Genomic DNA, 27311 nt, shown 5'->3' with positions numbered 1-27311 from the left:
TATATATATATATATATATATATATATACACACGTGGACAAAATTGTTGGTACCCTTCAGTCAATGAAAGAAAAACTCAAAATGGTCACAGAAATAACTTTAATCTGACAAAAGTAATAATAAATAAAAATTCTATGAAATTTAACTAATAAAAGTCAGACATTGCTTTTCAACCATGCTTCAACAGAATTAATAAAAAAAAACTCATGAAACAGGCCTGGACAAAAATGATGGTACCCCTAGAAAAGACTGAAAATAATGTGACCAAAGGGACATGTTAATCCAAGGTGTGTCCACTAATTAGCATCACAGGTGTCTACAATCTTGTAATCAGTCAGTGGACCTATATATAGGGCTCCAGGTAGTCACTGTGTTGTTTGGTGACATGGTGTGTACCACACTCAACATGGACCAGAGGAAGCGAAGGAAAGAGTTGTCTCAGGAGATTAGAAAAAAATTATAGACAAGCATGTCAAAGGTAAAGGCTATAAGACCATCTGAAGCAGCTTGATGTTCCTGTGACTACAGTTGCACATATTATTCAGAAATTTAAGATCCATGGGACTGTAGCCAACCTCCTGGACGTGGCGCAGGAGGAAAATTGATGACAAATCAAAGAGACGGATAATAGAATGGTAACAAAAGAGCCCAGAAAAACTTCTAAAGAGATCCAAGGTGAACTTCAAGCTCAAGGAACATCAGTGTCAGATCGCACCATCCGTCGTTGTTTGAGCCAAAGTGGACTTCATGGGAGACGACCAAGGAGGACACCATTGTTGAAAACAAATCATAAAAAAGCCAGACTGGAATTTGCCAAACTACATGTGGACAAGCCACAAAGATTCTGGGAGAATGTCCTATGGACAGATGAGACAAAAATTGAACTTTTTGCCAAGGCACATCAGCTCTATGTTCACAGATGGAAAAATGAAGCATATCAAGAAAAGAACACTGTCCCTTCTGTGAAACATGGAGGAGGCTCTGTTATGTTCTGGGGCTGCTTTGCTGCATCTGGCACAGGGTGTCTTGAATCTGTGCAGGGTACAATGAAATCTCAAGACTATCAAGGGATTCTAGAGAGAAATGTGCTGGCCAGTGTCAGAAAGCTTGGTCTCAGTCGCAGGTCATGGGTCTTGCAACAGGACAATGACCCAAAACACACAGCTAAAAACACCCAATAATGGCTAAGAGGAAAACATTGGACTATTCTAAAGTGGCCTTCTATGAGCCCTGACCTCAATCCTATTGAGCATCTTTGGAAAGAGCTGAAACATGCCGTCTGGAAAAGGCACCCTTCAAACCTGAGACAACTGGAGCAGTTTGCTCATGAGGAGTGGGCCAAAATACCTGCTGAGAAGTGCAGAAGTCTCATTGACAGTTACAGGAATCGTTTGATTGCAGTGATTGCCTCAAAAGGTTGTGCAACAAAATATTAAGTTAGGGTACCATCATTTTGTCCAGGCCTGTTTCATGAGTTTATTTTTTAAATAATTCTGTTGAAGCATGGTTGAAAATCAATGTCTGACTTTCATTGGTTAAATTTCATAGAATTTTTATTTATTATTACTTTTGTCAGATTAAAGTTATTTCTGTGACCATTGTGAGTTTTTCTTTCATTGACTGAAGGGTACCAACAATTTTGTCCACGTGTGTATATCCATCCATCCATTTTCTAACCCGCTGAATCCGAATACAGGGTCACGGGGGTCTGCTGGAGCCAATCCCAGCCAACACCGGGCACAAGGCAGCAACCAATCCTGGGCAGCGTGCCCACCCACCGCAGGACACACACCCACACACCAAGCACACACTAGGGCCAATTTAGAACCGCCAATCCACCTAACCTGCATGTCTTTGGAGTGCCCGGAGGAAACCGGAGTGCCCGGAGGAAACCCACGCAGACACGGGGAGAACATGCAAACTCCACGCAGGAAGGACCCGGGAAGCGACCCCAAGTCTCCTTACTGCAAGGCAGCAGCGCTAACACTGCGCCACCATGTCGGCCCTTAACTGAAAGGATGTTGTAAAATTCAATGCAAATGTTTTTCGATTTGATAAATCCTGTTCTTTCCACAGATATATATATATATATATATTTTTTTACTTCAAACTTGTTTGGTTCAGTAATGAGACCCCGCACAATTCATAACGGTTGGATTATTAAGCAAGCAGTTAAGCAGGCAGACTAAGCAGAAAAAGACCTGGTGGTGGGCGTGGAGCAAGATGGTCGACCCAAGGTTACAGGAGTACTGTGTGTAGCATCTGTTGTTTCAATACAGTTTGAAATTAATTCATAATTTGAAAATTATTCCGACTTGTTATTGGACTGTTACACTGGCGACGAGGTTGTGGAATCTCCGGATATTGTAAATACCGCGTGAAATGGAGACATAACGAGAACATTTCTGAGTCTGATCGAGAGATGGACGTCTGGCAACAATACATAGAACGTCTGGAATTTTACTTTGAGGCCAATGATGTCTCCGATAGGAAAAGAAGCGCAATGTTTCTAACTGCTGATGGCGGTAAAGTGTACGCCCTATTAAGAGACCTGTGTCAGCCCTCCAAACCGTCCGAGTTCACTTTCATTCAAATCGTAAATTTACTTACGGATCATTTTGCCCCCAAACACAGCGTAATTGTTCTAAGATACAAATGTTACTCCTAGATGATGAAATCCGGCCAGTCTGTGTCCGATTTTATAGCCGAACTGCGACAGGCGTCTGAGTTTTGTGATTTTGGTGGAGCCCTGCAAGGCATGATAAGAGGCACAAAACGATGATCGGTTACTTTCAGAAGCGGAACTTCCGCCGAAAAAGGTCGTGGAAATGGCACTGGGTATAGAAGAGGCGGACAGAGGTGTCGTGGAGTTACAACAGATGGTAAATACTGTATGTCTTGGAACGTCCATAAACTCCAGGCATCCCAGGCTAAGGATGCAGTTTCCTGTTTTCGTTGAGGGGGCGATCACAATAGCGTTTGGTGCCTTTTCAAAACTGCAGTGTGCCATTTGTGTCACAAGAGGGGGCTCTTAGCCAGGAAATGTTTAACCAGAGGACAACACACCGACCAACAAAAAAGGATGGCACAAAAAGGAAAATACAGTACAACCAATTTTTTGGAAGATGAAGAGAAGGAAAGTGAGGACAAAAAGGCATTCACATTGTGCCAACTAACAAGCAATACCATATAAAGTCACTATAGAAGTGACTTTGAAATGGAAATTGGCACACCATAATGAGTGAAGAGACTCACAAACGACCGGGCGCTGTTGAAGTGCAGGAAGCCGGGGTGTGAGAGGTAATGGGGCAAATCTTATGGGCCTGGTTGAGGAAGATTTTTTTTTTTTTTTTGTTCTTTATTTCACCTTATACAATTTCTTGTATTAGGAATTTGTTAGTTTTCCGCATGACCCTTAGGGTCAGCCATTGTACAGCACCCCTGGAGCAATTGCAGGTTAAGGGTCTTGCTCAACTGCCCAGCAGAGTAGGATCTCTTTTGGCAGTGACGGAGATTCGAATCGGCAACCTTCAGGATACCAACACAGATCCTTAGCCTCAGAGCCACCACTCCACCCTTTACTTCAACTGGGGTGAAATATACAAAGTAGAGCCTGACCTGGAGACTATGTCGTTAGTGTTAGAAAGACACACAAGAATACTCAGGGAAGGACTAGGGATTCTGGTGGGACAGAGGAAAAGGTATACTGTATGTGGATGGAGAGGTTCAGCCTAGATTCTTCAAAGCTCATCCATTGCCATACAGTTTGAAAGACAAAGTGGAAAAAGAATTGCAGGGGCTTTGGAGTGAGGGTATTGCAGGACCTTGTCTTTCAGAGCGTGTTGTGCTGATAGCACCCGTAGTTAAGGCTGATAAAACAATTCAAATCTGAGGAGATTAAGGGCTCACCATAAATTGAGTTTCCACACTAGATAATTATCCAATTCCCAAAACAGAGGATTTATTGGCAGAGTTAGGGGTTAGTCAGAAGTCTGTGCAATTAGACCTCTCCCTGGCCTATCAACAACTAGTGCTAGAACCAGTCCCACAAGTTTACCACTATCCAAAATTTCATTCTCTCCGTAACATTGCTCGCCTCCATCCATTTTTGTCCTTTAATGATGTCCACCTCTGGTTCATTGTTTCATAATGTCTCGTATTGATTACATTGGCCTCCCTGCTAAATCTACACAGAAGCCACAGTATATTCAGAACTCCATACCCACACAAAGCGGTTTGCTCACATCTCCCTTGTTCTCTCCCAGCTTCACTGGTTACCAGTTCCATCAAGGATTAAATTCAAGATTCTGCTTCTCACCTTCAATGCCCTACATAACCTTTGCCCCCCTCTAGCCCACTCAGTTACTAGCTCCTTACACTCCTTTGTCGATCTCTCAGGTCCTCATGCAGTCATCTCCTTACTGTCCCACGCACCAGACTCTCCACCCAGCTCCTTCAGTGCTATAGCCCCTCAACTCTGCAACTCTCTTCCTCAGTCTCTCCATGATTGCTCCTCTTTCTCCACCTTTAAACCTCATCTGAAATACTTTCCTTTTGTCTTCTGTGTGATCTTTTTTTTTTCCTCCCCATCTATATGTAAAGTGACCTTGGGTTTGTGATAGGCGCTCTATAAATGCAACGTATTATCTCCCTACTACAAAAGAAAATTCGATTAAACGATTTTAAGATGAAGTTTATGATGTTCTACTTTAATGACAAAATAAACTACGTGATTAAAGTGGAAATTTCGAGATTGAAGTTGACATTTCGTGCCTTTTCCCCACCGTGTGCCTTTTTTTCTCTGCACCCTAATAAACTTTCATATGACACTCAGGCGGTGGGCTACGACTCGGCTTTTGACGGCGACTTTGATATGTGACTTCTTTTTTATTTCCGGGACTGTGCGATTTTGTGGATGTGAGCTTTCAAGTTTCTCCAACACGCTATGTCACTCGATCAACTTCACTTTGTTGATTATACCACGGTTTATTTGAACAAATAGGATGTTTTTCCTTTGCCTCCACTTGGTATTCTCTGAAATTCTTATATTTTCCCCGTGCTTTTCCCATTGTCTTTTCACAGAAGGCTGAGCTAAAGAGTGATTTATATTGATTTGCATATTCAAATAGGTGTAATTCTGGGAGGATTTGGGGCGTTACATAAAGCGCGTGCACGAGCGTTAGTTTTCACGCTGATAGGGATTTATGTAGCGGAAGAACGTGGAAGTTGGAGTACGCACAGATTCCTGCATCTGGATTTTTCTGTGCGTAAGCACATTTCGGCTTTTGTGCTTACGCCATGTTATAGTGCGAGTTCTTCGCACGGCGTTATACATGAGGCCCCAGGGGCGGAGAACTCGCACTATAACATGGCGTAAGCACAAAAGCCGAAGTGGACGCAAAGGAAAAACATACTATTTGTTCAAATAAGCCGTGGTATAATCAACAAAAGGAAGTTGATCGAGTGACATAGCGTGTTGGAGAAACTTGAAAGCTCACATCTACAAAATCGCGCAGTGCCAGAAATAAAAAAGAAGTCACATATCAAAGTCGCCGTGGAAAGCCGAGTTGTAAGCCCACTGTCTGAGTGTCATATGAAAGCTTATTAGGGTACAGAGAAAAAAGCCACACGGTGGGGAAAAAGCACGAAATGTCAACTTCAATCTCGACATTTCCACTTTAATCACGTAGTTTATTTTGTCATTTAGTAGAACATCATAAAATTCATCTTAAAATCGTTTAATTAACCAGTTTCTCAAATGACATCGTAATTAAAGTAGCACGTTAAATGCTTTGTTTTGTATTTGATCTTCTATGTGCTCTATGTGTGTGAATCACTACTTGCTTCTTAAACTGGCTCTCTTCCTCCAACTGGACACAGAATCCATTACATTCGTGATATTACAGCTCTCTGAATAACTAAAATACTGAGATGTATATGTGATGTCATTTTCATGATGATGGGAGTTAAAGCACGTTATTAAACATGGGTTTCACTTCGATGAAATAATTTATTGCAGCAGTACAATCAGGGGCGGCTCTAGGCTTGTGGTGGCACTGGGCAGAGGAAGAATCGGTGGCTCCTTCGCCCGCCCGTCAGTAAGGTAGCTTATGCACAGTGGATGGCTGCATAGCTGCCTCGTGCTCATGACACAACTTTTTCCGAAATTTGTCGCTGTGTTTTTAGCTGTGTTGTTATTTTCTCTTTCTGTTTAATATTCAATATATATTGGCGTGGCCGCCCCAAGAGTCCTTGCTTTTCTTTACCCAAGTAACCAATCGTCATACAATCAGCTCTGTAATAGACGTTAAGCCATCTGTAAGCTTAGCGCCGATTCTTCAAAACGTTTAAAGAACATTGAAATATCTTCGTAGTACATGTTTAATTATTCTATCCTTCACGACACTCCCAGTGAAGAATATAGATTATTTAAATGAAGTTAAAGTTTTATCTGTATAATTTAATAAACATATTTTGCTGAATTTCACCTTATAAATGATATCGTTTCTGTTTCTGAACCGCGAGCTTCATTGCAGTCCACCTGTGGTAAATTCAGTTGATTGGACATGATTTGGAAAGGCACACACCTGTCTATAGAAGGTCCCACAGCTGACAGTTCATGTCAGAGCACAAACCAAGCATGAAGTCAAAGGAATTGTCTGTAGACCTCCGAGGCAGGATTGTCTCGAGACACAAATCTGGGAAGGTTACAGAAAAATGTCTGCTGCTTTGAAGGTCCCAATGAGCACAGTGGCCTCCATCATCTGTAAGTGGAAGAAGTTCGAAACCACCAGGACTCTTCCTAGAGCTGGCCGGCCATCTAAACTGAGCGATCTGGGGAGAAGAGCCTTAGTCAGGGAGGTGACCAAGAACCCGATGGTCACTCTGTAAGAGCTCCAGAGGTCCTCGGTGTAGAGAGGAGAACCTTCCAGAAGGACAACTATCGCTGCAGCAATCCACCAATCAAGTGTGTATGGTAGAGTGGCCAGACGGAAGCCACTCCTTAGTAAAAGGCACATGGCAGCCCGCCTTGCGTTTGCCAAAAGGCACCTGAAGGACTCTCAGACCAAGAGAAACAAAATTCTCTGGTCTGATGAGACAAAGATTGAACTCTTTGGTGTGAATGCCAGGCATCACGTTTGGTGGAAACCAGGCAACGCTCATCACCAGGCCAATACCATCCCTACAGTGAAGCATGGTGGTGGCAGCATCATGCTGTGGGGATGTTTTTCAGCGGCAGGAACTGGGAGACTAGTCAGGATAAAGGGAAAGATGACTGCAGCAATGTACAGAGACATCCTGGATGAAAACCTGCTCCAGAGCGGTCTTAACTTCAGACTGGGGTGACGGTTCATCTTTCAGCAGGACAACAACCCTAAGCACACAGCCAAGATATCAAAGGAGTGGCTTCAGGACAACTCTGTGAATGCCCTTGAGTGGCCCAGCCAGAGCCCAGACCTGATTGAACATCTCTGGAGAGATCTTAAAATGGCTGTGCACCGACGCTTCCCATCCAACCTGATGGAGCTTGAGAGGTGCTGCAAAGAGGAATGGGCGAAACTGGCCAAGGTGTGCCAAGCTTGTGGCATCAAATTCAAAAAGACTTGAGGCTGGAATTGCTGTCAAAGGTGCAAAGGCTGTGAATACTTATGGACATGGTATTTCTCAGTTTTTTTTATTCTTAATAAATTTGCAAAAACCGCAAGTAAACTTTTTTCACGTTGTCATCATAGGGTGTTGTGTGTAGAATTCTGGAGAAAAAAATGAATTTAATCCATTTTGGAATAAGGCTGTAACGTAACAAAATGTGGAAAAAGTGATGTGCTGTGAATAATTTCTGGATGCACTGTGTGTTAACAAAAAATGGTCTTTGAATCTGTCACAATATAATTTGTTTAAAGTTTCAATGATTTCATTCCCAAACGGTGAACTAAACAGAAATGATAATCACCAAAGCCTATTTTTGGTTGCATTTGCGATTAATTTTATTTGCAGTCTGGAGCTCTGGTGGGACCACAGGCTGGGCCACTCAGCGGTTGGGTCTGGGACCACATGTGGCCCATGGGCCGCCATTTGAATAGTCCTGCCCTTAAGAGTACATCATTCACTGTCAAGTCCCGTATTCTATTAGTCCTTCCAGCTTCACCATGGTACAATCTTGGATGTGTGTTGGTATCTTCATGCAGCACAAGGAAAGTAAGCCAACTGTTTATTACTGCATTTGTACACATTGTCGGGCCTGCCTTGTCTGTGAAAACGATGTGAGCAAGCCGCCTTTAAGAGCTGAGCTCCTCACTCGCAGCTTGCTCTGTCCACAATGTGCCATTTCACATGATCTCCTTTCAAATGTCACCCAAGTTCTGTGAAAAACATTGCAATGTCATTTCAATGGAGTTAATATTACTTTTGAGATTACTACTTGAAGTAATGGGATCACTAGCAGTTTTCAGGATTTGTCTATTATTGTCTTCATTAGATGCCCTGTAACACTTAATGCTCAAAAACGGTGACATTTTTACAATTATTATTTTATAACTATCTACAGTAGAGAGAGGGAGAGCAATTCACACCAGGGCAGGAATGTGCAGTACTGTCAACAACAATGGCAGGAGACCATTTGATGAGGTTAAAAAGACATGCAAATATGGTAGGGTTGCCAGGCGTCCCTTATATACGGAACATGTCCCATATTTGATAGTTTTGTCCCCTGTCCTGTACTGACCTTTCAGGGTCACCCAAATGTCCTGTATTTAGTTCATTTTCAAATTTCATAATAAAAATATATTTTTACTACCTTCTTATGGTATTTAGATGCAACTTTATAAGTAATTATTCTTTCTTTCCTCAGATACTCTTGATGAAAATAACCCAAATGTAACGTGGAAGCTTGTGGTTGCGGTTTGCAACTTGCTCAGTTCCTATGGTTGGCTGAGGACGGCGACACTCTTACTGCTTTGCTCTCCAGCTGCACTGCTCTGCAGTTCTGTATCAGCATTGCAACATACAGGGTCAACAAAGTAGGTCGTTATTGTATTTCTCTGTTGTCTGTATTAAATAAATATTTTTAAATGATTTCACTTTTACAGAATTTTTTTAGCTTGTATTAAATAATTTTCAAATGATTTTACTTTTGTTTTCCTCATAACCCATTAAAATCCTTGCTTTATGTTTTTAACTTATGTCTCTACTTTTATATAATATATTGGTCTGGGTGTGTAGGGGGCATGTATATGGGGGTCCAGATCTAATTATGCAATTTTCATTACGCTATAACTTATTAAGTCTATTACACAGAAAATCACCCGAACAATCCCGGACCATCGAGAAGTGTGCGAACTGACGACGTGAAGAATCGTCTTCACGCCGAAATGGAATCATCCCCGCATAAGTCAAAATCATCCAGATGATCTGGTTCTGCATACTTAGATCTGGACCACCCTGTATACATTTATATGCAGAGTAATACAGAGAGAGATAGAGATTTTAAGAGTTTCCCGTATTTCTAATCTGGCAACTCTAAAATATGGTCAAGTTTCTTTTTTAATTTCATAAACAACATGCTTTAAAGTTATAAAGGTTGTGTTTAAGACAGGATCTCAGATGGAAGAATTATTGTCCTTGATTTGCCCATTTCCACCAAGCAAATCAAATGAGTTAAACCCATTGTTGTCTTAAAAAACCTTCCAGTGAATAAATTGCTGAACTTAATTTCATTTTAGTAAAGACTGTCACTTACAATTTCTGCTGTTTTGACCCTATAAGTTCCTGATTAAAACTGACTACAAATTTTTACAAGTTGGTGTTTTACTTAACAGACACGATTCTAGTAAGTTAGTGAGCAGCAGGATGGTGTCATGCCAAGAAAGAGCACCACAGATGCGATGTTTGCTCTGAGGATGTTGATGGAGAAGTTTAGAGAAGGCCACAAGGAGTTGCATTGGGTCTTTGTGGACCCGAAGAAAGCATATGGCAGGGTGCCTCGAGAGAGGTTGTGGCATTGTATGAGGAAGTCGAGAGTGACAGAGAAGTACGTAAGAATTGTATAGGAGATATGTACGAGGGAAGTGTGACAGTGGTGAGGTCTGCGGTAGGAGCGACGGATGCATTAAACGTAGAGGTGGGATCGGCTCTGAGCCCTTTCTTATTTGCAATGGTGATGGACAGGAGTCCCCATGGACTATGATGTTTGCTGATGGCATTGTGATCTGTAGCGATAGTAGGGAGCAGGTTGAGGAGACCCTGGAGAGGTGGAGATATGCTCTAGAGAGGAGAGGAATGAAGGTCAGTAGGAACAAGGAAGAATACATGTGTGTGAATAAGAGGGAGGTCAGCAGAATGGGGAGGATGCTGGAAGTTGGAAAAAGTGGATAAGTTTAAATACTTGGGATCAAATTGCTCTGGCGCGGAGGGGGAAAATGGCACAGAATTAATATGAATCGGCAGCGGTTTGTCCGTGCGCTTTGAAGGAGAAATGAGAATCGACAACGTGAAGGGCAGTGCGCCGCAGACTGCCAGAATGAACTCTGCTCGCCTGTGATTGAAGTCGCGTAACTGTGACGGAGCAAATGAAAAAAACATCTCTTTATCTATAAAGTGTTTGACCCGAACTCGGATTGCATACCTTCTACCTCTTGATGATGTGCTAAAACGGACTCACTCAATACCAAGAGCCCACGGTGTCGTTCACTGCCTTTAGTTTATTGTCCAAGTTTAGAAACACAAAGCACACATCAACTGCAGTTCTCGTCGCATTTGATGACGTCACAAAGTAAAAGTCTCGCAATCTGCCGGTTACGTGAACGCGCGTTCGCTCGCTCTCGCTTATGTGAAGCTGCACGCTGCCGCGATTTTCTGCCTCTGTTCCCCTTTTAAACGATTGATGAATGAATGAATGATCAGGAAGACTCGTTTGTAAAGTGACGTTTGTGATATAAAAGTATAATCTGTGTACACATTTTTATTATAGTTTAAAACAGAAAGGTTGCTGCAGAACGGATTACAATAGGTTTAAGGTCGAGGTAAGTATGTTAGTCGTGTAAAATTTCATGACTTGCATTTTAATCATTAATTAGTAAAGTAATCTGGATGCCATGCACAAAACGACATGCTGCTGATTTTGAGTGAGCCAACTTTAATTAAAAAGTACCACATTACCAAGCGGCAGAAGGTAAGCGATTCGACTTTGGGGCCGTCACTTTAAAGGACGTGGGGTTGTTCATTCTTTCCAGTCAGAGAGACACATCGTAAGAGTTGAATCGCAGTTAAACGGAGCGTTAAGGACTCTGCTCGGCTGAACTTCAATGTATCCCACAGTATGTCGTGTGAAAATTACGTCACTAACATCACTATAATCAGAAGCCCATGAAGTCCTCAGTTACAGTAAATACAGGTAGTCAAAGAGCTCAATCGAAGTACTGCACATCTGTCTCCGCTCACACTGTCATGCTGCATGCTTGCAAGGCGCTGATTGGCTGAAACTATTTATAGCGAATTGACGTGATAGGTAAGTGCCGTATACCGCTCAGAAACGGAAACACACATTTTAGGCATGCTGGACAGCAGTGTACCTGTTTAATATACATTCAGCGGACACCACTGTCTCCAAACACTTAAATATGAAGTTATTGTAAAGATCAGGCTTGAGGCTCGTAAGGCCATGTGGCTGGGCAGCTATTGAGCGCTGTGATTTCAGAAGGAGCAGTGCGATGTGAAAATGAAATATCTCGGCGAGAAGAGAATGTCCCGAGGAAAAGGGTGGAGCACGAGAGAGGGCGGAAAGTGCTGGAACAGAAGCGCTCTCTCTGCGTTGGTGACAAGAGAGTAGGAGGACACACTGTGCGGCTGTGGCACGCAGGCAGATAGGAAGGAGAAGCACGGTGTGTGCGAGCAAGGAATGGGGACTAAGAGTAAAGAGCGGCTTGGTTCTGGGCCGTAACAATGAAGAGGAAGACGAGCAGCACAGAAAAGTTAAACGAGTCAGAGAGCAATTACAACGTTAAGGCGCCGCCCTTGGACAGAACAGTGAGAATGCAGCTGGAACGCAATTACATCTTGCCTGAAGAAGGGGCCTGAGTTGCCTCGAAAGCTTGCATATTGTAATCTTTTTAGTTAGCCATTAAAATGTGCCATTTTGCTTGGCTTTTCTCTACATTCATAATGGCTAACACGGTGCAATACCCTAGTACTTAAAGCGCATCAGTGATACAAACTCCAGGAATGTATACTGGCGTTGTTCCTCCCTGCCTGGCTGTGGTTTTACAATATCCCTTCACAGCCACAATATCAGCGATGATCTAGACCAGGGGGGTATTTTTCGTACGTGGATTACTCGTTTAGCCGGATGTAATTGTTGACAATTTGGCCTGATCCTTAGATCTGTTGGTTTTTCGAAACTCTTGCTGGATGTGTTGTCATAGTAGCAGATCAAAATCCTCAAACCTGTTCGGAGCAGGTTTGTTCTGTGTAAACGAGGATTAGCTCACACACTTAATCAGTGTCCGTGCATGGAATTCATTCAGTCATGGCTTTGCCGTTCATGAATGAGCGACCAATTGATATCGGTAAACAAATTATAAGAAGAGAATTTCATATAGAGAGGGTTTTGCGCGATCGGCAAGATCCTTTATTGCTCCCGGAGGAAATTCTTTTTGAAAGATACCACTTTAGCCGAGGGGGAATATTGTACCTCAAAGATTTATTAGCACCTTCTATTCAAAGTCAAACTAGGCGAAGTTGGACTCTCACAATCACACAGAGTATGCATTGCTTTGAGGTTTTTTTTTACAAGCGTCACTTTTTATATACTGTAGGCGATGTGGAAAGTCTATCCAATTTGCAATTTGCAAAGTCTGTTTGGCTCTGAAATATTTCCTTCGGGCTTTCATAGTGTTTCCTGGACAGACAATAAAGGAGGCGTTTCATGCCATTGCAGGTACAGGCAAAAACACTCACAGTTCCATACAAAATCTCATAATCAGCCTAACGTTCTCATTACCCAGGATTTCCAAATGTGATTGGGGCACATGGGACTGATCAGAGTGGAGTTTGATCAAACATTATTTGGAAAATGTACCTCTTCTCCTGATGAATATTCAGACTCAGTGTCTTCATAAAATATTTGACCTTCGTTAATATTTCGTTGGTCAGAAACAAGTTCTAGGGATATTACATTCCATACAACTGACCCAACAAAAAAAAAAATGCCCTCAGAAACAGGGCGATGGGCATTTTGCTGGACAGCCAACTCTTCTGCAGGGGTTAGGTCTGGACTGCGTGGACCTCCACCTGTTTTTTGCTTGTCTGCCTTATTAACTTTAAAATTAATGTTTTTTAATATTATATACGATTCTTTATGTCAACCATCCATCCATCTTCTAACCCGCTGAATCCGAACACAGGGTCACGGGGTCCGCTGGAGCCAATCCCAGCCAACACAGGGCACAAGGCAGAAACCAATCCTGGGCAGGGTGCCAACCCACCGCAGGACTCTTTATGTCAACAATTCTTTAAATAGTTACCCCTCCTCAATCGCGGGGGTTGCGTTCCAGAACCCCTCCGCGAAGTAGAAACCATAGGTTTATATGGTTATTTTTATATATTTTAAGCCCTTAGAAACTCTCCCATACTGTTTATAAATATTCACCACACAGTTTTACAGTAAACCATCGTTTATCGCGGTTAATCCGCTCCAGACAGATAAATTAATTTCCACGAAGTGGGATTCTTTATTTATAAATCTAATATTTTCGCAGTTAGAGCATAGAAAAACTGTTTACGACCTTCTAAATATGTTTTTTAACATTATTAGAGCCCTCTAGACATGAAATAACACCCTTTAGGCAAAAGTTTACACTGTGCTCCATGACAAGACAGAGATGACAGTTCTTTCTGACAAATAAAAGAATGCAAACATATCTTCCCCTTCAAAGGAGTGCGCCCGTCAGGAGCAGAGAATGTCAGAGAGAGAGAGAGAGTAAAGTAAACAATCAAAAATCAATAGGGCTGTTGGGCTTTTAAGTATGCGAAGCACCGCGATAAAGCCGCCGCAATGAAGGGATCAATGTGAAGGTAGTCTTTCAGCATTTTTTAGAGGAGCGTCCCTATCTTCTAAGCAAACAGCCCCTCTGCTCACACCCCCTCCGTCAGGCAGAGAGAGTGAGAGAGACAGAGAAAAGCAAACAATCAAAAATCAATACAGGCTGTTAGAGCTTTTAAGTGTGCGAAGCACCGCGCAGGGAGCATATCGTATATCATTGAGGAGTTTTATTTAATACGTAATACATGCTTTGATTGGGTAGTTTCTCAGCCATCCGCCAATAGCATCCCTTGTATGAAATCAACTGGGCAAACAAACTGAGGAAGCATGTACTTTAAATTAAAAGAGCCATTGTCCGCAGAAATCTGCGAACCAGCAAAAAATCCGTGATATATATTTAGATATGCTTACATTTAAAATCCGCAATGGAGTGAAGCCGCAAAAGTCGAAGTGTGATATAGCAAGGGATCACTGTATATCAGTATTTACCAGTTTGAGGTATATTCTTGTACTTCACTTTAACCTGTCCCCATGTTCTCCTTGTGCTGACATTTGATCTGGAATTATGACAAATTAAATAATAATTAATCTGACACATAGGAAATGAAACTCTGCTTTCGGTATGTACAATGCACACTGCTTACGTGTTTAATCGGTCTTAATCTGCGTTTGAAAAACTGACTTATCCCGGATGAGTTGCACTGGCATTAACTCATCCAAGATGAGGCATCTGATCTCGGATGATTTAAGCGACATACAGAAAATACCCCCATGGAGTGATACAGCGTGGTGAACACACTCAAAAGTTCAAGTTCAGAAAGTCACGCAGTGCCTGAAAGAATAAAAGAAGTGGTCAGATATCATTTTTTTGTCAAAGTGGTCAAAATCAATTTTTGGAATTTGTCATATAGGTGTCAAAACTGCTCTCAGAATAAATTCTTTCTGTACGTTTGTGGTATAGTGGGTCCACAGCTTAGCAGAAAAGGCCAGTTTTAAATAACCGGCGCACTCGCGGCTTATAGAGGGGGCGTGGTAGTGTGGCCGGGGCGGTTCTCGGATGTGACGTGGTGTGGGCGCTTCCTCCGTTAAGTGCACAGGTGAGGAATCATCCGCATCCGTAATTGAGGCCAGAAGCTGCTAATCACCACACCTGTGCAACGTCTCCATTATAAATAGGAGAAGCGCAAGTACGTGGGGGAAGGCAGAGAGGCTGGCTGTAAGGGCAAGCAGCTGGGATAAGTGAGCCCTAGTGGTGTGTTTGGCCGGCACCCGGGGCAGTGTGATTGGGTCGCTCCTGCCAAGCGCTTGAGAGGAGCAGGAATGACTGGAAGGTGGATGGCTCGCCGAGGAAGGCAGCCGGAGTCAGATTTGGGAATGGAACCCCAGCGTGAGCACCCCAGCTCTTGGGGGGAACCCATGTCTTGGTCTGGGTAGTGGTGCTGTACAGAGACAGGATGGAAGACAACCAGACATGGAGGAGGTGGTCAGCTGCAGGTAGGGCGACTGCCCTGGTGCATAGCCTGAATGGGAGAAGCAGGAGGGCCGCCAGTCGAAGGCACCGGGTTTTGTTTTTGAAAGGACTGCTTCCAGCCAGTATTTCAACCTCGCTTTTAATAGAACTTTTCATTTAACATATTTTAACCTCCACTGTTTCACTCTGGTTTTAATGGGTTTATTTAATGACTATGATGCACTGCACCTTTATTTGGACGCTTTTGTTGGTTTGTAATAAATGCACTTTTGCACCTTTCCCTTTGCTTCATTTGTTGTCCTCACTGCCCAGATCTTATTTTAGAATAACAACTTAAATCAATGTCTCTGACTGCTACTAGCGCGGCCGAGAGACTTTACATTAAGCATCCCTTGTCTAGCTCTGCTCTGTAATGGTGAGAGAGGATACTCTTTTGAAATGAACTCGGCTAGCAAAGCAGCCAGCTAGTCGATAAATATGTGGTGCTCAATATGGACATTACTGGTAAGGGATATGTAGCTGCTTTTGACATTTCCTCCTCCTCTCCTATTTCACTTTGAGAAAAGAGCAGAAGAAGTGATAGTGTTCTTCAGGTTAGCTCCAATTGAACAGTCTGTTATGAACCCTTTCTTAATGTTTCTGCTTGTATTTTCGTATGCTACTGTGAGAAGTTTATTGCATGAAATGGTTTGTGCCTTTTATATATTAATATGAAACACTTCAATTTCAAGTTGTATTTGGACTTAATGCGATCTCTCTCCTTGGACCAAGCTTTAATTAGTCTTGGTTCCATTGTGCTGGGACCAGCAGTACTCTCACCTCAATGAAGGTTTTCTCCACCTCTACAGATGTTGCACTTTTGCTGCTACTCTTAGCTATTCTAAAATTTAGAATGGATCTTGAATGCCACCACAAGAATGTACTCGAGATTTGAGCAGTTAGGTGGGTGACATTTGACTCCTTCTTCTCCCTTTAACTCACTCCGGGCTTTTTTCCCCCAGTCTGAATTCTACTGTGTTTTTGAAGAGAAATCCCGTCCTAGTATTGTTTTAAACATTCCCAACAGAAATATGGCTTCACTGCAGTGTGAATTATTTTATGTCTCTGCACATCACCCCTCTGAAAGAATTGTTTTGACACGTTGAAAACAGCAAAATGGATTCTCACCGGTGTGAATCAAACTGTCTCGCTGAAGACCACTTCTGAAAGGGAAAAGGTTACCACATTCTGAACAGCACAAGGGCTTTTTCTCTGTCCAATTTCTCAACAATAGTTTAGTTTACTTACTTTTCAGGACAATATTGAACATTCCACTTTTGCATGCTGAGGCATGGCTGTTTAACTGGAGTCATTTTGCGCTGCTACTCTTTTTATTCTCTTGGTTCCTGGATACACTAGCAGAATTTCAAAAGATATCTGAACTCAAAATCAATTTGAATAAAATTTTAATTTTGAATAAAATTCAAAACATTCACCTTCATATTTACCTTAGTAGATCAGTTTATGTATCAAGGGATAAATATCACAAGTAAACATAAAGCTCTTTTTCAACAGAATTTTGCTGTATGCATGCATGGAAAAAAAAAATAAACGATGTGAATAGATAATATTACCTAACTTTTTATTTTATTACGATATCGACACGAGTCGATGAATATACCCAAGTCTGCTCTGCAGGTTAGGTCAGGTCAGGGCAAGGAGCATGCACTGATACAGCACGTTGCTGAAAGAGCTTGGGATCCCAGTTGGCAACCCCCAAGGCAGACACAGTTCAGTCCCACCCCAGCCTCACAACCATATAGCAAGACAGGAAGCATCAGGACTTTATAAAGACTTGGACCTTCGTTCTTTTGCACAGATAATCGGGAGCAGCACACACCCCTTTCCAGCAACCTCATGATCCCCATGCTCTCCCAATCTATCTACTAACTTCATAAGAAGAGTTATCAGAGCCATGAATGTTGCTGCTGAGGTAAGTAAACTTGTTGATGAGGCTGACACTACCTCCGTAGACAGACACAGTGCTGATGGATGTACTCAAAAGATTACTAAAGGCCTGATCTTGGGTTGTATCAGGACACTCGCAAGCCCAGACAGTCAGACTCCTCACTCAGTCTCTCGAGACCACTTATCAACTCTACGAAGATCACAGCATTGTCAGCGAAGATCAGCGAATCTTTACTCATCAACAGATATACCCCACAGCTGCTGAACCTGACAACCCTGCCTGACACCCAGTCCAGGCAAACATCCTAGAATCAACCGAGAAAAACACAGGTTCTGCCTCCACTCTGCACAGCACTCACAGTACCAGTGAACAGACCAGCTAGGAATTCCAGCAACTCTGGAAGTTTCAGGACGTCCCACAGGAAAGCTCAATCAACTGGGTTGAACACTTTACGAAAAGGCTGCAAAGGTACTTTGCCGATATTCGTGTTTGCGCTCGATGAGAATGCTCAGTGCTAGGATGTGGTTCATGGCAGACTTCTTAGACATAAAACCAGATGGTCCAGTTTCTGGCAGGTGAGCATGTGATAACTGATCCAATTGAGGAGGATCCCTAGAGAAGACCTTAGCCAACAGTTGTTATTCCCCTATAGTTGCCGCAATCCAAGGGCCTCATGTATAAACAGTGCGTACGCACAAAAATGTTGCGTAAGAACGTTTCCACGTTCAAATTGCGATGTATAAAACCTAAACTTACCGTAAAGCCAGTCACACTTCCATGGTAGCTCATAACCTGTCGTACGCAAGTTCTCCGCTTGGCTTTGCAGACTGGCGGCACCCAGCGTCAAAGCAGTGGTACTCTTCCTGTGTGGTTTATCTTTCTTTTTTAGATCCACATCCTTCATGCGGCTTTATAAATACACTGAAATTAACTGCATATTATTTATTAGTTTAAGGCATGTGATTGTAATTAACCTGTAACAATATAATGGTCAACGGAATGGCCAAACTATTCCAAATATCAGAACTGTTTCAGTGGTGTTATTCTCACTACGCCTTCTTCTTCTTCTAGCTCCTCCCGTTAGGGGTTGCCACAGCGGATCATCTTTTTCCATATTACTCTCACTGCACCACTCGGAGAAGCTGATCAGAAAGAGAATTATCGGTATACAGCATCAAGCACACACTGCCTCAGCCATGCTTCCCATTTGAAATGCTTCTCACACAGCAAACGCTTGAAAACCTTTACTGTACGGACCTCGCGGTTCATTAAGAGTTTTATCCCAAGAGCACTAAACGCAATCAATCAGTCCATCAAGTGCTCCTTGAAGAACTGTTTGTACTTATAAGTACAATCACCTCACTGTAAACTTGCACTACAGTTATAATATTGTACAACCTGAGCCACTTTATAAAGCGCATATTTACATATGATGACGATATCATTTTAAAGATGAAATGCAGCAAAATATGTTTATTATACAGCTAAAACTAACTTCATTTACATAATCGATATTGTTAATAATTAAAGGACACAGTGTCGCTATGCTAGCAAGGATCTTGCGCTCCGTTCACAGATTGTTTATGCTTCGCTGCGACTGGTGTGTAGGACAGAATAATTAAACATGTACTATGAAGATATTTCAGTGCTCCTTAAAAATTTTGAAGAATCTGCGTGATAAGCTTACAGATGGCTTAACGTCTATTACAGAGCTGATTGTGTGGCGATTGGGTATTTGGAGAAAGAAAAGTAAGGACAGGAATTGGGGGTTAGTACATTTGAAAGAGACAGAACTGCTACAATAAATTAATTCATTGAAGGTCGCGCACAATCACTGCGACACCTTGTTCCCATGTTTTATAACCTGTTTAACTCCTATCGTCATGAAAATTATATCAAGTATACATCTCAGTATTTTAATTATTCAAAGAGCTGTAATATCACGAATGTAATGGATTCTGTCTCCTGTCGGAGGAAGCACGTAGTGATTCACACACATAGAGCACATATAAGATCAAATAACGTGGTACTTTTGTTACGATGGGATTTGAGAAACTAGCAAATTAAACGATTTTAAGATGAAGTTTATGATGTTCTACTTTAATGACAAAATAAACTACGTGATTAAGGTGGAAATGTCGAAATTAAAGTTGACATTTCATGCTTTTTTCCCCACTGTGTGCCTATTTTTTTTTTCTCTGTACCCTAATAAGCTTTCTTATTAAAAAATGTAACTAAGTGATAGTCGACCCAGTGTAAAAATGTTTGTTATTCCAGCATTTCTGTGTTAAATGTTTAGCCCTACAATCGTTTCTTCATTGTGTGGAGCAGATGCGAGTTCCATTTTTCTTTTGGGTTCAAATGTATGAATCAGCATTGTGAGAATTAATAATCGGTTGTGTGCGAGTTTTTCCCTCTACGCAATGCGCATGTTCTGCGAGAATGTTCTCGATTTATGAGATTTGAACACGTGCACGATTCCACAATCTGTAGTTACAAAAGTTTGATAGCCGCGGCTTAAGGTAAGTACATAAGGTAAGTACATCCATTTACAATAGTAGGACTTTCCTTTGTTGAAAACCATAAAAAAAATCGGGGTACGGTTTACTAACAGGAGCCACTCGAGTAACCTTACTAACTTTGTCGACAAATCGATGATAACCTACTAATACGTTTTTACGTGTTTAATTTTAGCTTGTGTTATTTGAAACGTGTAATGACGGCGAGTCTGTTAATTACGGAAGGTTTTAGTGATTATAACAGAATCTGAAAATGAATAATCATAAAATGAAAGCTCAGTTGTGCTTACTGTGGTGGCTTTTAAGAATTTAGCAAAAGCCATGTCATTGCGATAGTTCCCTCCTTCCTTTTTCCACTACAACTCCTCTTGTGTTTTTATACCTCAAAACCCAACATCAGGACATTTTTTCACTTAAAGTTAGCGGTCTGAATTCTCATAGTAGCTGCTGCGGTGCCCAACTCAAGCTTTTGTGGTACAATACCAAAGTTTAAAGCAGAGACAGGACGCAGACGATTATATTTTATTCAGGTGGAGTGGGCAATAAGAGCGTACAGCAACGGTCAGATAATTTTGTTTTTTACACGGTGAATTAATAAAATGACATCAATATTCTGTACATTTTTTTTCATAAAATCGCATGCAGTCAAAAAAAATTAAAAGATGGCGTGCACGCCATGCACGATGACGCCTTGAAAACTGAATGTTCCAGTAATTATTACGGGCTGGGGTGCATATGCATAACAGCTTGTAAAGGCAGACACACGATTACTGGTTGGATTACTCCTTTCTTGTGTACATTCAATTTATGCCAAGTTTCTTTGAAAGAGGAAAATTAGGGTGTGCGTCATAGAGACAGAAAGCGAGCGATAAAGGGGGACGTATCTACAATGAACACACTGAGCGACCTCAACCACAATTCTTCTCTCCTTAAAGGAAAAAAAATATATACACTCACAAACATATGTTAATAAATATAAGTCGCACCATGTGATTGCTCATGTGTAAACGTGATGTTTAGCTTTACTGTGTTCTTTTTTAGATAACACCTTAGACATTTGTGATACAATTATTACAGAAGTGCAGGTAAATGTTTACAAAAGAGGATTTGGTTCTTCCAGCGGTTACCTTAAGAAACCTCGTAAATCTGAGGTAAATTATTGCCAAATCACCCTGATGGTCAAAAAGATGAAGATCTTGAAACAGAGAGGCAGCAGCTTGAGGATGAAGTGAAGAAGAAAAATATAAACCTGGACCTAGTCAACACCAAAGTGGGCCTCACTTTTTCCATGAGAAGAAAGGAGATTGTCATGGATGAACTGCTGGTCTCTGTAGTCCAACAAAGATGGCCAGGCCTTTTCATAGAGCAGCAGGTGAGTTTTACAGTGGGTACGGAAAGTATTCAGACCCCCTTCAATTTTTCACTCTTTGTTATATTGTAGCCATTTGCTAAAATCATTTAAATTATTTTTTTCCCTCATTAATGTACACACAGCACCCCATATTGACAGACAAAAAAGAATTTTTGAAATTGTTGCAGATTTATTAAAAAAGAAAAACTGAAATATCACATGGTCCTAAGTATTCAGACCCTTTGCTGTGACACTCGTATATTTAACTCCGGTGCTTTCCATTTCTTCTGATCATCCTTGAGATCACCTTCATTTGATTCCAGCTGTGTTTGATTCTACTGATTGGACTTGATTAGGAAAGCCACACACCTGTCTATATAAGGCCTTACAGCTCACAATGCATGTCAGAGCAAATGAGAATCATGAGGTCAAAGGAACTGCCTGAAGAGCTCAGAGACAGAATTGTGGCAAGGCACAGATCTGGCCAAGGTTACAAAAAAATTTCTGCTGCACTTAAGGTTCCCAAGAGCACAGTAGCCTCCATAATCTTTAAATGGAAGACGTTTGGGACAACCAGAACCTTTCCTAGAGCTGGCCGTCCGGCCAAGCTGAGCTACCGGGAGAGAAGAGCCTTAGTGAGAGAGGTAAAGAAGAACCCAAAGATCACTTTGGCTGAGCTCCAGAAATGCAGTCAAGAGATGGGAGAAGTTGTAGAAAGTCAACCATCACTGCAGCCCTCCACCAGTCAGGGCTTTATGGCAGAGTGGCCTGTCGGAAGCCTCTCCTCAGTGCAAGACACATGACAGCCCGCATGGAGTTTGCTAAAAGACACCTAAAGGACTCTGAGATGGTGAGAAATAAGATTATCTGGTCTGAAGAGACCAATATAGAACTTTTTGGCCTTAATTCTAAGCAGTATGTGTGGAGACAACCAGGCACTGCTCATCACTTGTCCAATACAGTCCCCACAGTGAAGCATGGCGGTGGCAGCATCATGCTGTGGGGGTGTTTTTCAGCTGCAGGGACAGGATGACTGGTTGCAATCGAGGGAAAGATGAATGCGCCAAGTACAGGGATATCCTGGACAAAAACCTTCTCCAGAGTGCTAAGGACCTCAGACTGGGCCGAAGGTTTACCTTCCAACAAGACAATGACCCTAAGCACACAGCTAAAATAACAAAGGAGTGGCTTCACAACAACTCTGTGACTGTTCTTGAATGGCCCAGCCAGAGCCCTGACTTAAACCCAACTGAGCATCTCTGGAGAGACCTAAAAATGGCTGTCCACCAACGTTTACCATCCAACCTGACAGAACTGGAGAGGATCTGCAAGGAGGAATGGCAGAGGATCCCCAAATCCAGGTGTGAAAAACTTGTTGCATCTTTCCCAAGAAGACTCATGGCTGTATTAGCTCAAAAGGGTGCTTCTACTAAATACTGAGCAAAGGGTCTGAATACTTAGGACCAGGTGATATTTCAGTTTTTCTTTTTTAATAAATCTGCAACAATTTCAAACATTCTTTCTTTTGTCTGTCAATATGGGGTGCTGTGTGTACATTAATGAGGGAAAAACTTAATTTAAATGATTTTAGCAAATGGCTGCAATATAACAAAGAGTGAAAAATTGAAGGGGGTCTGAATACTTTCCGTACCCACTGTATCTAATCTTATAATTCAATTGTTTAGTAGAGATGCTAGTATCTTGAAAATAAGTACATTATTAATTCCTGAATTTTGTTACAGGTATATGCATTTTATCGCATTACCCAGGTGCAAGTGAAAGAAACATTTCCTTGGACAATTCGACAGCTCTGATCAAAATGTTCAGATAAAAAGGAGGCAAGACGACACATGAATTGAAATCACTTTTAGAATTACTAGATGAACAGGTACATAATAAGGATCAGGAAAGAATAGTTTAATAGTCATAAGCATGAACTTAACATGGTATGTTGGCAGTGTTGTAATTAAGGCTGTTGAACTGTTTGCTTATGAAGGTGCTTGTGGCAAATCCATAGACTTATCAAATGCATGCAAAATGATTTTAAAGAACAAGCTAAATTATACTGTGTATGTTTATATCTGAGTCATTGCCACATATTCCCTCCAATGTCATGGACTACAAATTCATAATGTATTCATTTACAGCTTTCTTTAATGGTGAGATTTACACAAACAATATTTTACCAGAAATAAAAGTACAATTCCTTCTTTAAACCTAAGGTGTGACCAGCAACTTGGTGGTGTAATCAACAACATTCCTGAGCTACTCTGTTTATTATAAATTCCATCCATCCATCCATTTTCCAAACCGCTGAATCCAAACACAGGGTCACGGGGGGTCTGCTGGAGCCAATCTCAGCCAACACAGGGTGCAAGGCAAGAAACCAATCCTGGGCAGAGTGTCAACCCACAGCAGGGCACACACACACGGGACAATTTAGGATCGCCAATCCACCTAACCTTCATGTCTTTGGACTGTGGGAGGAAACCCACGCAGACACGGCGAGAACATGCAAACTCTACGCAGGGAGGACCTGGGAAGCGAACTCGGGTCTCATAACTGCGAGGCAACAGCGCTACCTACTGTGCCACCCGTTTATTATAAATTGACAATTTAAATTATTCAAGTTAATAGCAATTTTTTTGTGTGTCTGGATGTGTGCATATACAGGGAGTGCAGAATTATTAGGCAAATGAGTATTTTGTCCACATCATCCTCTTTATGCATGTTGTCTTACTCCAAGCTGTATAGGCTCGAAAGCCTACTACCAATTAAGCATATTAGGTGATGTGCATCTCTGTAATGAGAAGGGGTGTGGTCTAATGACATCAACACCCTATATGAGGTGTGCATAATTATTAGGCAACTTCCTTTCCTTTGGCAAAATGGGTCAAAAGAAGGACTTGACAGGCTCAGAAAAGTCAAAAATAGTAAGATATCTTGCAGAGGGATGCAGCACTCTTAAAATTGCAAAGCTTCTGAAGCGTGATCATCGAACAATCAAGCGTTTCATTCAAAATAGTCAACAGGGTCGCAAGAAGCGTGTGGAAAAACCAAAGTGCAAAATAACTGCCCATGAACTGAGAAAAGTCAAGCGTGCAGCTGCCAAGATGCCACTTGCCACCAGTTTGGCCATATTTCAGAGCTGCAACATCACTGGAGTGCCCAAAAGCACAAGGTGTGCAATACTCAGAGACATGGCCAAGGTAAGAAAGGCTGAAAGACGACCACCACTGAACAAGACACACAAGCTGAAACGTCAAGACTGGGCCAAGAAATATCTCAAGACTGATTTTTCTAAGGTTTTATGGACTGATGAAATGAGAGTGAGTCTTGATGGGCCAGATGGATGGGCCCGTGGCTGGATTGGTAAAGGGCAGAGAGCTCCAGTCCGACTCAGACGCCAGCAAGGTGGAGGTGGAGTACTGGTTTGGGCTGGTATCATCCAAGATGAGCTTGTGGGTCCTTTTCGGGTTGAGGATGGAGTCAAGCTCAACTCCCAGTCCTACTGCCAGTTTCTGGAAGACACCTTCTTCAAGCAGTGGTACAGGAAGAAGTCTGCATCCTTCAAGAAAAACATGATTTTCATGCAGGACAATGCTCCATCACACGCGTCCAAGTACTCCACAGCGTGGCTGGCAAGAAAGGGTATAAAAGAAGAAAAACTAATGACATGGCCTCCTTGTTCACCTGATCTGAACCCCATTGAGAACCTGTGGTCCATCATCAAATGTGAGATTTACAAGGAGGGAAAACAGTACACCTCTCTGAACAGTGTCTGGGAGGCTGTGGTTGCTGCTGCACGCAATGTTGATGGTGAGCAGATCAAAACACTGACAGAATCCATGGATGGCAGGCTTTTGAGTGTCCTTGCAACGAAAGGTGGCTATACTGGTCACTGATTTGTTTTTGAATGTCAGAAATGTATATTTGTGAATGTGGAGATGTTATATTGGTTTCACTGGTAAAAATAAATAATTGAAATGGCTATATATTTGTTTTTTGTTAAGTTGCCTAATAATTATGCACAGTAATAGTCACCTGCACACACAGATATCCCCCTAAAATAGCTAAAACTAAAAACAAACTAAAAACGACTTCCAAAAATATTCAGCTTTGATATTAATGAGTTTTTTGGGTTCATTGAGAACATGGTTGTTGTTCAATAATAAAATTATTCCTCAAAAATACAACTTGCCTAATAATTCTGCACTCCCTGTATTTTGAATAAATTGCAGATGTGCAACATCCTTTCATTATTTGGATTCATTTAACAAAGACGGACTTTTGTATATGTACAGTAATGTAGAAGAAAATGTCAAATATATGTAGTTTTGTTTAAAGCTTTCTCAAATTGTAATTTTGTTCAAACATGTTTCTTTGTATATTCTACCTCTATGACTATCATTCTTGTTAACTTTTCAGACAATGGATGTTACCACACACGAGGGCAACGGTTCTACAAGGACCACCTCTGTACTTAAGAGAATACAAGAAGTTATCAACAACAGGTCATGTGAGTTCTGTTGGAAATGTCAAACTAAATGATTAACAAACTAGAAAGTTAAGTTGGTAGACAACCTTTCACTTGGCTTTGGAAAAGAGTCAACTATGGTGTATCGTATCACACCTTAACTGTATCATTGTTCTATATTTTTAGGATAAAGACTCCCTTCAAATATATACAAATAAAATGAAGATAAGAATATTGGAGGTTGTGAGACACCATGAGACCCATCCTGGAGCGGCACCAGTGAACGTGGCTGTGGTAAGAGAAGGTCGAGTAGTAATTGAAGAGCTTGTCGACTTCACAACTGCATTTGTCATACTTGTTGGTCTTCTGTAGGCTGTAAACATTCAGTACCCTAAAGAACTGAAATACACTTTTGAAACAGAGCAGAAGGCGTTTCTAAATATTGGAGACTCGTACTCACATTGAATATGCTGCATAAATAAAATGTTAGGCAAATGTGTCTGAGATCTGCAGAATAGGATATGTTTGTCTTTTGATTTTAGATTAAATTTGCTATAGCTGCTTTTCTTTGTGTGGAATTCTTTTTCAGTTGCACATTAGCGTTAATATTACGACAGAATCCCTTTACCCTGTTCAGGTTCTGCTCAAAAAGACATTTTGGAATTATTGATGTAGCACTTTTCAAATTAAGATTCCACATCATCAGAGACGGCAAGGCTTGTGGTTATTAGTAATGATAACAATGTTGTTAAGACAAAATTTGAACATACTGAATTTAAATACATTGGAATTTTCATATTTCACATTGTAATAAGTGTAATGCCATGTCTAAGAAAAAAAAGCTGCATTATTTTAAAAAAGCTTTTTTCTTTTGTGTTAAAATAGAATATGTTGCTCAATATACTCAAGAGTTCTTAAGTAACTGATTATATTGTGCTTTTCAGTTTGCAAAAAATATTAATTTGTTGAATTACTACCTTGAAGTTTGCTTAAATTTACTTAAGTTTATTCAACATAGGTTTTTTAGTTACGCCAATTAGACATGACATCGACACAGCTCTAAACTTTGTTAGATGGGCTTAATGCTGTTTTACATATTAGTTATTTCTATTGTACTTGAGCTAATTTAATTTTTTTTTAGTTTGGCATAGTGTAGCTTGTATCCAGTGAACTCAAATTTTGTAATTGGCAGGATCTGTCAATGTAATGTTGAGCAAACTCAAAAAGCACATTGTAATTAGTTACTTAATATTTTTTAACTGGGAGTAGGATGGATTTTTTACAGTGCTGAAACTCAGACAGTGGGCTACAGCTCTGCTTTTCACGGCAACTTTGATACGTGACAACTTCTTTTTTATTTCAGGCACTGTGCGACTTTGTTAACTTGAGCTTTCGAGTTTCTCTGACACGCTGTTTTATCTTGGTAGAGTAATATATATATATTGCTCTACTGTCCCCTATTGTATTATTAATATGTAGCCTTAGAATACCTAATCTCACAGACTTACCA

The 27311-nt window shown here is 41.3% G+C and overlaps 1 protein-coding gene and 1 long non-coding RNA gene across 2 annotated transcripts in view; one reads left to right on the top strand and one right to left on the bottom strand.

Annotated features, from left to right (window-relative positions):
* LOC120534687 (zinc finger protein 721-like) overlaps nucleotides 1-27311 on the bottom strand; it is a 113603-nt gene that overhangs the window by 30231 nt on the left and 56061 nt on the right. The window contains exon 8 of the mRNA XM_039762278.1: nucleotides 24857-24962. Coding sequence (XP_039618212.1) covers nucleotides 24857-24962 — 106 coding nt within the window. The remainder of the gene's footprint in view (nucleotides 1-24856; nucleotides 24963-27311) is intronic.
* On the top strand, nucleotides 23079-26351 carry LOC120534474. The gene is made up of 3 exons (XR_005634762.1): nucleotides 23079-23212; nucleotides 25753-25843; nucleotides 25988-26351. It is a non-coding gene; the product is annotated as an uncharacterized LOC120534474 (long non-coding RNA).

The sequence above is a fragment of the Polypterus senegalus genome, chromosome 8 (genome assembly GCF_016835505.1).
Source record: "Polypterus senegalus isolate Bchr_013 chromosome 8, ASM1683550v1, whole genome shotgun sequence".
In the NCBI taxonomy this organism is placed as follows: Eukaryota; Metazoa; Chordata; class Cladistia; order Polypteriformes; family Polypteridae; genus Polypterus; species Polypterus senegalus.
This window is presented reverse-complemented; position numbering and strand designations above follow the sequence as displayed.